General features: G+C 44.9%; 1 protein-coding gene across 2 annotated transcripts in view; it reads left to right on the top strand.

Moving 5' to 3' along the window:
• Positions 1 to 5,928: 5,928 nt before the first annotated feature.
• The window catches only part of arhgef7a (Rho guanine nucleotide exchange factor (GEF) 7a), a 50,730-nt gene continuing 45,724 nt past the window's right edge, over positions 5,929 to 10,934 (top strand). Inside the window, exons 1-2 of one of the 2 annotated variants that reach the window (XM_063213699.1) lie at positions 5,929 to 6,218; positions 7,685 to 7,768. In XM_063213699.1, coding sequence (XP_063069769.1) covers positions 6,054 to 6,218; positions 7,685 to 7,768 — 249 coding nt within the window. In that variant the 5' untranslated portion in view covers positions 5,929 to 6,053. The remainder of the gene's footprint in view (positions 6,219 to 7,684; positions 7,769 to 10,934) is intronic. The other variant, XM_063213698.1, reaches the window with a different exon arrangement.

The raw sequence follows: 10,934 nt of genomic DNA, 5'->3' as shown, positions 1-10,934 counted from the left end.
TGAAACATCATCGGTGTAGTCGTAATGCTTTGTAAGTCATTATAATGTGCATTATAATTTGTTATAAATGCGCTCATAATGCGCTATAGATATGGGCTTCATAGAAAGTGTTACCGAAGAATCCTTGTCAGACATGGCTCTGAATATAAACATAAGAAGAATACAGACAAGGTGTGCGTGTGCGTGTGCGTGTGCGTGTGCGTGTGTGTGTGAGAGAGAGAGAGAGAGAGAGAGAGAGAGAGAGAGAGAGAGAGAGAGAGAGAGAGGGAGAGAGGGAGAGAGAGAGAGAGAGAGCTGCCTGGTGCTTCCTGTCTGTCAGTGGGTGGAGAGAGAGAGAGACTCAGAGAGGACTGGGGACAGACTGCCTTTACTGTAAAAAACAGACACGATGAACAACAGTTTATTACATTTTTGTTAACTACATAGTCGTTAGTAGAGCTAATCAGTGCTAAATCCACTTTTGGCCATCACCATGTTGCTCATTAACACATATTTACAAGTTGTTTTGGACAACAGCACTGGTGGAACACACCACGCACACACACACACACACACACACACACACACACACACACACACACACACACACACACACACACACACACACACACACACACACACACACACACACACACACACACACACACACACACACAGCACAGCCCACAGTGTGAAAGTGTGGCTGAGAGCAGCCAGGTTAAGAGAGGCAATAATCTCAGTGGCGGCTCCCGTGGTTACGGCTCCTGGCGACAAGAGGCCCTTAAGGGTCGCATGCTCCCTACTGGGGGCCCCTCTGAGAATGCAGTGTCTTGTCTTCAGCTCCACTGCTCATTCACTCTCTTTCTTATATTTTCTCATTCACTCACTTTTTTATCTTTTCATCACAGATCTCGTTTTTTATCTTTTCATCAGAGATGTACAAAGTAGAAGTAGAACTACTGTTATGGATGTAATTGCAACTGTATGCTATTATGTAGCTGCATCCATGTAATATCACACAACTAGTGTTGTGATTGCATCCATCCTCTTCTACTCTCATTCTCTGCTCCTCCTCTCAATGGGAGACCACAATCTCAATGGGAAACATTTGGACACCTCCTCCCCACCTTTCACGATTACTATCTCTATTCTCCTCTCATGTCCTCCCCAACTCCTCACCTCCTCTGTTCTCCTTTCTGTCAATATCTTCACTTATCCTTTCGTCTCCTCTCTCTTCTCTACCCCTCCCTTCTCACTCCTCTCCACTCCTCTCTCTCTGTCTCCTCTCCTCCTCTGCAGCAGTGTGCCTCCCTCAGTCCCGTGCTGAGCGACCGCACATCCCTGCATCTCCATGGTTACCCCTTGGGAGAGCAGATTCCTCCAGGTGGCCCACTGGGATGACAGAGGTGGAGAAGAGGAGGCGGGGTGGGGGTGGTAAACAAACAAACACATGTGCCCACACACACACATGCACGCGCGCGCGCGCGCGCACACACACACACACACACACACACTCTCTCTCTCTCACACTTTCCACAAGCACCCTCTCTCTGTCTCAAAAACAAACACGCACACACCATCAGCCACTCTAACCCTCACTATCTCGCTCTCAAACATACACACACACACTTGCCCAGTACACACACACTATCAGGTGTGCACTTTGCACATGCATGCATCCTCTCTCGATCACACAGTCAGCCACCCACACAGACACACACACACCACCACCACCACCCACTTGGTTTCTCACTCTCTAAGTTCTCTTCTCTCTCTTTCTCTCTCTCTCTCTCGCAAACACACTCACACCTACAGTACGCATTCACACAAACACACACAGACACTGCTTCCCCCTCCTCCTCCTCTCCTGCCCTCCTCCTCCTCCTCTTCTTCCTCCTCCTTCCCTCCTCCTCCTCTTCTTCCTCCTCCTCCTCCTCCTCCTCCTCTCCTGCCCTCCTCCTCCTCTCCTTCCCTCCTCCTCCTCCTCTTCTTCCTCCTCCTTCCCTCCTGCCCTCCTCCTCCTTCTCCTCTCCCGCCCTCCTCTTCCTCCTCCTCCTCCTCCTCTGCCATACATTATTCTCCTGTCAGGCGTGGCCTACTTCTGGCTCGGCCGTCCTCCACCACAAACACCATCAGGGGACAGTGCAAACTAGCTCTGTACACATCTGATGCATGTAGCCTGCCTTGTTTTGTCACAGAAAACAAGGTCGATGTGCCACAAACAGAGATGTGTAAAGGAGAAGTAAAGGTACTACTGATATGGATGTCGACACTAGTAATATGATATTACATGCCTGCATCTATGTAATATCATACTTATTGTAATTACATCCATTACTTCCCTACTTCTGCATTATACATCTCTGACCATAATCACCACCACAGGAGAAACACGTCACTTCGAAGGACGTAGGTTTGGTCTCAGCCTTGGTTGGGACAATAACCCACCAAAAAATGGCAACATTGTTGGGTTATGCAAAGACAGGTGAATTAATTTGTAATATAATTAATTCATTTAAATATAAGTGCAAATAAAATGGCAAATATTAGTCGGTACTATTTCCTCATTCTACAATATTTGCTGTGATATCCCTACTGCCCCTATGCAAACCTATGCTCACGATCACATCGTATTGTACGTTTTTTTTTCCTGCACAAGACCCCAGATGGCACTTGTTTGATTTGGTTGTCAGGCTTATTTGGATACCTGAGTTTCAATTAATTAGATTCCTCTTTGAAAAAAAAATCACTTTGAGACCTTTGTTCAGTGCGGTGCGTCACCACACCAGGGGTGGGTACTGTTGACAAACTCATCATCTGGTGGGTACATGGTGTTGTCAGGACATAAAACCAGAGGGTTGAATTAATTTAAACCGTTAAGACATGCATTACAAATTTGCTGTTACCAGAATGACAATGTCATAGTGCATTACTAAAGGCCCTGTGTTATGTCGTAGTGGTGTAGTAGGCCCACTAGTTAACTTTTCAATGACTACAGTGTTCCACTGGTGGAATGGCGTGCATTATGGGGCTACCGTGATACAATCAGAGAGAGTGGATAAGATATAATACTCCCAGAATCTCTGAATCATGAATTCAGCCAGTTAAGCGAACCCAAGTGTCCATGTCTACCCCCGGTCCGGACCAGGGGAGAACCATGTGATTGACAGATAATTAATGTAAGACCTGAAAGACATGGCCCCCGTTGTAAATGACCTGTTTTCAGAATGGCAATTATCCCTCTTTGGAAAAAAAAAAATCAGTTTGAGACCTTTGTTCATTGCGGTGCATCACCAGGGGTGGGTGGGCTACAGACATGACGATGGAAGGAACAGCAAAATATGTAGGCTATAAACAGCTGGACTGCTGTGCAAACCTCAGATAAACTGGTAGTTACCTAGAACAGTGCTTTCACCCTGTTCCAACTGAATGAACCACTGGTAGTATATGATGATGAATATTAATTGAAGTCTGAACAAAAAAAGGTTGCTCTGATAAATTTGGTCCAGTGCACAATGAGAAAGATGGAATGCAGATGAAATAAATTAACGAAAGGTTGAGGTTTAGAGATGGCGTGAACACTGTGTAGCCTAAAGGTGCAAATGTTATGAGAGTAATGCAATCTCGGAGGGTCAGGTAGGCTGCTTCATATCAGTGCTTTGGGTCACAAATCTGGGGTGCGTTTCCGCAATGTTAGCTTTGAACTACAGATGTACTTTGTAGTTATCTACTTACTTCAAGGCGAAATCCGTGCATTTCTCGAAACCTTACTATTTCCACAGTAAGCCAAAAGTAGTGCGGCCACTTTCCTGAGTCCCCACCGCTACTTACTTTCTTGGCATTGCAGTGCGTGACCAAAGAAGCAACAAGAGATAAGCATGAGTGCTGAGTCATGATTCAGCTGTTTCCTCCTAATTTCAGTGCGTGAAGTAGAAAGCAATAGTGTACAACCACCACCAGCACATTTGATTGGATGTCACGACACCGTGACTCCGCTGTTTCCTCCACAACACACCTTGTAATGTCTTTGTGAAAAAACACGGCCGTGGCATTACAATCTGACACCGTCCGCACCAATAATGCAGTATTATCTGCATGCCGATTGGATTTCGTTTCATTCCGAGGTGTAATTTGTAAAATATTTGGACAATAAAGTTGTGGTTACTCCCAGAAAATCGTCTGTTAAAGTGTCATATCCCTGAGAAATTATCGCGCAGATTTCATTCCATAGCCTAGTGGTATTCACGCTTGCATCCCAATGGGAAAACAGAAGCCACACCGGTTCGAATCCACATGGTTACAGTGCCACAATTTTGGAAATATCTGGCAGAAATAGATCATTTATGTTGTGCATTACCAACACACACGTGCAGCCAAGGGAAAATGTGTTACACTGTAGGGTCCAAAACACGATTTCACGAGTTGTTGTCAACATGCTGCACACTGGTTTCGAACCCGCGTGGCTCGCGTCTTCCCATTGATAGGCAAGCGTGAAATGAAATTCGCGCCAAAAAAATTTAATTAGTTGACACGTAATCCAGCGCATTTCCGGGAGAAACCAATACTTTCTTATCTAAATATTTCACAAATTACACATCGAAATGAGACGCAATTCAATCGGCATACAGCTAAAAGTATATTATTAGTGTGGGATTCATCAGATTCCAAGGATATGACGGGTTTTTTTTCACGAACAAATGACATGACGTGAATTTGTGTTCTGAACACTCTCACAGCTGTATCATCACTTTGTGTGCATGTCGATTGATTTTCATCGCTTTTGCACCACAGGATTAAAAGATATTGACACATTTGTGGTCAAATATGTACTACAAGTTTAGCTAATGGGTGGAGTCACGCTCTGAAGTAGACTAGCGCTGTGTGTTACTTGGGGTGGCTGAGGTGATGTCTGGACTCAATGGATCTACTCCAGCTGTACTTCAACTTCACTGTCCAGATACGGATAGGAGGCACCTCACTTTCAAAGTCACCACTACTTCAGAGTGCACATTACTCCAAGCAGTAGTTACTTTGTGTGCTAACGTTCGAGACACAAGAGTTAGCAACTTTTATAGTATTTACTATGCAACATTGCTAACAAACTAGCTACTTCGCACTTTGAGAATCGCACCCCTGTCTTGGCTGTTGTGTTTGGGAAGGATCCCAGTTTACAGAGATGAAAGGGTGCCACCTAGCGGATATTACCTGAAGCGCGACGTGTGGAATCAAAAAAGTATGTCAAAGGGGAGGCAGCATATTTGAAATAGCTGAATATGAATGCTTCAGCTAACTCATAAAATAACCGACTCACACCAATTAAATATCTGGCTAAGTACAAAGCACACAACCAACTAAGAACAATAATAATAAATAGCATAAACGTACAATGTTGAGAATCATCGCAGGTACAATAATAGAATAACCAAAATGTCAAATATTCTCCAAAAGATTTTTTCCAAGACTACAGCAAAACAGGAGTCATGATAGAAGTAGGCATAGCCTACATTGACTGACTACAATTTGCATTTTCTATATCAAGGCACAATCTCCCATAGGCCTATCTCCTATTCAAAACCCCAGCCGTAGCATCAGTATCCGCATCTAATGCAATACTGTGTAGGTTGTGTCCATATGGAATGCAAAATGGCCCTTTGAGGTCAAGTGGGTGACTGCTGGACCAGAACAGACACATGGACCTGTCTGGGGTCCGTGATGTCATGATGTCATCTGCCTGCCCTGCCGGAAGATGTGGAGCGGCGGCTGCTGCAGGTTGTTATGTTCCAGGGAAAGGCGTTTGACAGCCTGCCAGTGTGCTGGGGGAAAAAGCAGAGAGAATAGACCCTAGCTTTCCCGTTATAGGAAACAGGCGTCATCCCTCCATTCAAAAAAGAGGGGGTGCTTATTTGCGGTCGGTGTTATTTTGTGCGCGCTTGTGTTTGTACGGCTTACCCCAGAGAAGAGATGGTTTTTATTTTGACGAACCGTTGATATACGTTAGAGGCAGGCTACGGCTCTTTCTCTCCCCCTATTAGCGACGCACCGCTGGTTGAGGCTTCTCATCGTTCAGTGTGGCCATGAATCCGGCTGAACAGACGGTGACATGGCTCATCACCCTGGGCGTGCTGGAGTCGCCGAAAAAGACCATCTCGGACCCCGAAGCTTTTTTGCAGACGTCTTTAAAAGATGGGGTGGTTTTGTGCAGGCTGCTGGAACGACTACGTCCCGGCACCACAGAGAAAGTAAGGACATCGTTTCGCCTCATCCCTGCCGCATTGGCCCCGCTATGTGTTTACCCAGGCGCTTTCTGTGTCCGCGCGGCATAATGCCTCAATATCCTGTCCCTCTCGCAGTCCAGTGGTGCATGAAATGGATCTTTCTGTAGGCCATGGCCATATAGGTTATTATTATCGGATAAACATCATATGATAACGGGGAATACAGTCAATACTTTATCCCTGCATTGTGGCTAACCACTGTATGCGCCAGCACTGGGCAGTTGCGGGTGTGTTTTAATGCGTAAATGTGGGCCTGTTTTTGAAAGCTTTACAGAGCTGGTGTAGCTAACTGGCACACATCAAATGATTTAAATCGCTTTTTTGCGCACTCTGGGTTTTTAGCATTAGATGTGTTGTGGATCTGTCTGTGATGGGCATGTAGTCTATCTGCTAGCCCCTGTATTTGATAGCCATAGCCCATTGTACCCGACCATGGGCGAATCCCCAGCAAATCGCATTACACTGGTAGTCGGTGTGGTTCGCATTATTGTAACCTACATCTGATACAGATTAACCGGGATGCCACATATTCGTATATAATGTCCCATAGACTAAGAGTGTGGGCCGCCATTGACAACGAAAAAAAAGACAGCACAAAAGACCCTTTCCATATTTAAAGATACAGGGCATACTTTTGGGGTCTGTACATTACGCTCTCTTATCACACAGGCTACAGAATTTGCGCCCTGAGGCGAATGCACACAATTGATTTCACAGATAATCGAGATTGATTTGAGTTAGTTCACCAAGACAGATGCATGGCACAGTAGAGTGGACCTACCCAAAATGTTTCCTTAAAAGATGCACACGTGCACCTCCCGTGCTTTAAGAATGAATAGGAACGTTTAGATACTGCATGTGTTCAAGACAATCGCATCTATTTTGCATAGCCTAAATAATTTCCCCTCAAAAATATTAAAAAGGTGCATATGCTTTTGGCGCTATGAATAAAGTTAATATGTCCAGCAGTGTGCGTAATACTGCACAGTAGCCTGTTTACAGTGCAAAGGCATGGTGAAGAATAGACATAAGATTGTAGATTTTTTACAAACCATACCAGAACTATTTCAATGCAGTTGGAAGCTTTTGTAGATGTTTACCCCAAGTTGCTCTATCCGAACAACTCCCGCATACATTTTCATCAAGCCCGCCTTTCTAGTGGCCCCTCCGCACAGTTGTGCCACACTGGTGTCCTTCTCGAAAACGTCATTTCCCTTTTCTGCCCTGACTTCCCTAGGACGGGATTCGTTCTTGGGACTGTTTGAGTGTGAGAGATGTGGAAAGGCGAGGGGCGTCTCGTCCAAGTGTTCACTGCTCGTGTCCTTTTAGAAAACTGTATTTGTATGATCATCGAGGTAGAGAGGGAAAATCACACATGCGCCTAGCTTGGACCCCTGTTAAAGATTGACTCTTTCTTTGAACAAACACAGGTTTACCAGGAGCCCAAGAACGACAGCGAGTACTTGAACAACATCAAGGAGTTTCTCAAAGGCTGTGCCGCGTTTCGTGTTGAGGTGAGTTATTTGTGTTCTGCGTTTTCCCCCTTTTCTAACCCAACTCTGTTTTGGCGTGAATTTCATCCATGTTGTGCCCCGCGCATTGTCTGTTTTAGAAGGGAATTGCCGCAGACTGCACTGATAATGCTGGATAGCAGGCAAACAATCAACAAAGGGACATGGGATGAATACTGGCCGTGGGAGGCTGGACTGCCCCGAATGCTGGCTCGTTTAGACTAGCTGAGTGAAAGAACGCTTTCTGTGTTGCAGACTATCGATCGGCCTTTACCACGAACGCTAACACTGTCAGATACATTTCCCAAGCTGAATACATTGTAACGCTAGGCAGTGGTTACTTTTGCAATTCAGTGATTTTTTTTTAAGATGATCAGTTCACAAAATCTATTGCGAGGGAACTTAATATGAAGGCTATTCTGAATGCATCTGTGCGTGGCATTGTCGTTTCATCTCTCTCTCTCTCTCTCTCTCTGTCTCTCTGTCTCTCTCTCTCTCTCTCTCTCTCTCTCTCTCTCTCTCTCTCTCTCTCTCTCCACGCTGGCCTCTGTCCCCCATGTCTTGGGCGATGTAACTAGTCATTACTCTTGCCGCAAGCGAAGATTATCGCTTCACTAACTCTGGATTTGCTTTGCTGCAAATGTCAGGGAAGGTGGTCGTCAAACTGCTGTGTTGTGCTGCCGTGAGAAGAACTATTTCAATTCTGCATTTGCGTCAACAAAGTAGCCTACACTCATTGGAACTCGACGAGTGTTCTTCTGTGTTTGGTGATAAACAACGCAAACCGTGTCAAGTTGACACTCCGTGTACAAACTAAACAAAAACAGCAGAGTGTAACAGTAAGGAAAACTGTTCGAAATCTTAACACTGTTTGTGAGGGTGTTGACATGTAGCATGCTGAAAATCGCAGGTGTTGAAACTAGAATTGACATGAAAGCTGAGTGTAATGTTTTTGCACAAAACTTCTCTCTCCACACTGTCATGCTCACAACAAGAGACGAAGCTGGGGGCAGAACAATCTAGAACTGCTAGCTTTGCTTCTTTAACTCACCCCACCACAGAAGCTAATATGTATACCAAGAGATTTACAATCAAAGCTTTATATGGATTCAAGAAAGAAAAACGACATAAAACACTAGTCTGTGACTTTTATATGACATTTCTGGCTAGTGTATCAGCCAATGGGGTGTACTTGTGCTGAGGCACAATGGCTGGACCAGATGTATATTATGCGCATCTATTATACAGCAGATGGGGCTTGGGGTTAATGTTTGTTTGGTGTGCGTGGCCCACCACAGAGGGAGGGAGGCCCCCCTAAACCCATATGGATGCCCCTCTCTCAAGGCGACACTGAGTGCACCTGGACTTCCCTCTTTTCACCATTCAGCTGTGATGCTTTTATGCTGCGTGTCTACTTTGAACGCTTTCGGATCTCATTTCTATGGATTTTAATTAAAGTTACTCTGTGTAGTGAATTATGGAGCTTGGAAAGGTTTTTTTTAATGTTGGTCAAAACAGTTAGGTTGTACATGATGTATGTTTAACGTAATGTGAAACCTGGAGAAGTAGATTTATATTATATGAAGGGTCAATATTTCAGCTCCAAAAAGTAGTCCAGTTATTGCAACTAAACTTTTCGACTAAACTGGCCTGGGTGAACTAGGATCTTGCAAGCCAATCTTATGCCAGTGTTTGATTTGTGGCCTTTTCTGCTGCAGACCTGCCTCCATGCCTCTCCCTTCCTCTATTGAATTTATAATCGTAGCTTTGTTTTGTTTTGCTGTCAGTGCAGAGTGGTCTCTCATATGTAAAATCTATTGTTTTGTTTGTTTGGGTGTGAAGACAGTGTAATTGTCATATTTATTTTTTCCAATAAAAGTGTCGTTAGGAGTAAAGAATGTAAATCTTCTGACAGTCCCCTTTGGTGTTTTGAAATGAGAAAGAAGGTTGGATGCAGCCATCACTTGTGATGTTCAATCCAGACAGTCTCCTTTTATCTTCTTGCCTCCGTTTCCATTTTTCTTTTCCCAGCTGGCTCTGCCTCTGTTACGTTTCTCTGTCTCTCTGTCTCTCTGTCTCTCTGTCTCTCTCTCTCTCTCTCTCTCTCTCTCTCTGTCTCTCTGCCTCTCTGTCTCGCTCTTGCTCTCGCTCTCTCGCTCTCTCTCTCTTCCTTCTTTTATACCACATACCTAAAAATATCAAATTTGGCGTTATCAACAGCAATTAAGTGCTGTCCCGACAGGCTTTTTTATACGTCTAATAGAGATAGTGTGATGCGGTGCTTCTGTGAGCTCAGAGACGCTGGGGGAAATTCAATCAGGTAATTGGGTGGTGAGATGTCATTGTGCTTCAGCGTCTCCCATAGACCAAATCGCTTCATTAGATTCACCTCCCTGAGCTGAAAAAGGACAACAGAGACTGAAACACACACACACACACACACACACACACACACACACACACACACACACACACACACACACACACACACACACACACACACACACACACACACACATTGATGCATACATCCATCAATGCATTCACACGAGTACACATGAGCTTGTACACAAACGCATGCACACGTATACATTGACATTCATAGATAATAAAGTACGAGTTGTTAACTCTCGTGTTAGTGCCTATTCATAAACGTAAACTGCCATTGCCAGTATACCCAAGCCTGGTTAGACGCTCCCCTTAGAAAACCCACAGGTCTCATTAGAGGGCATGAAGTTGAGATATCTGTGTATCCGTGTATTAGTACTCTCATTGATCTGTTCCTTTGGATTCCATGCATCTCCACACGCAGTTTGTTTACATACAATGTGCAGATATTTGGTTGGCAGAAACACCAGCAGATCACCCTCGATTGTTTGTCTCTCTCTCTCTCTCTCTCTCTCTCTCTCTCTCTCTCTCTCTCTCTCTCTCTCTCTCTCTCTCTCTCTCTCTCTCTCTCTCTCTCTCTCTCTCTCTCTCTCTCTCTCTCTCTCTCTCTCTCTCTCTCTCTGTGTGTCTCTCTACTGGGTCTGTCCTCATCTGACCCATTTTGTGTTACTGGTGTGTTTGTCACACTCCAGTTCCAGTGTCTCAGTGTGACTTGTTCTGAGACTTCTCTTCACAACCACGAACTCTCCAACCCACCAACCATCCTCCAGAGGCCTGGACA

Source organism: Engraulis encrasicolus, chromosome 13 (genome assembly GCF_034702125.1).
Source record: "Engraulis encrasicolus isolate BLACKSEA-1 chromosome 13, IST_EnEncr_1.0, whole genome shotgun sequence".
In the NCBI taxonomy this organism is placed as follows: domain Eukaryota; kingdom Metazoa; phylum Chordata; class Actinopteri; order Clupeiformes; family Engraulidae; genus Engraulis; species Engraulis encrasicolus.
This window is presented reverse-complemented; position numbering and strand designations above follow the sequence as displayed.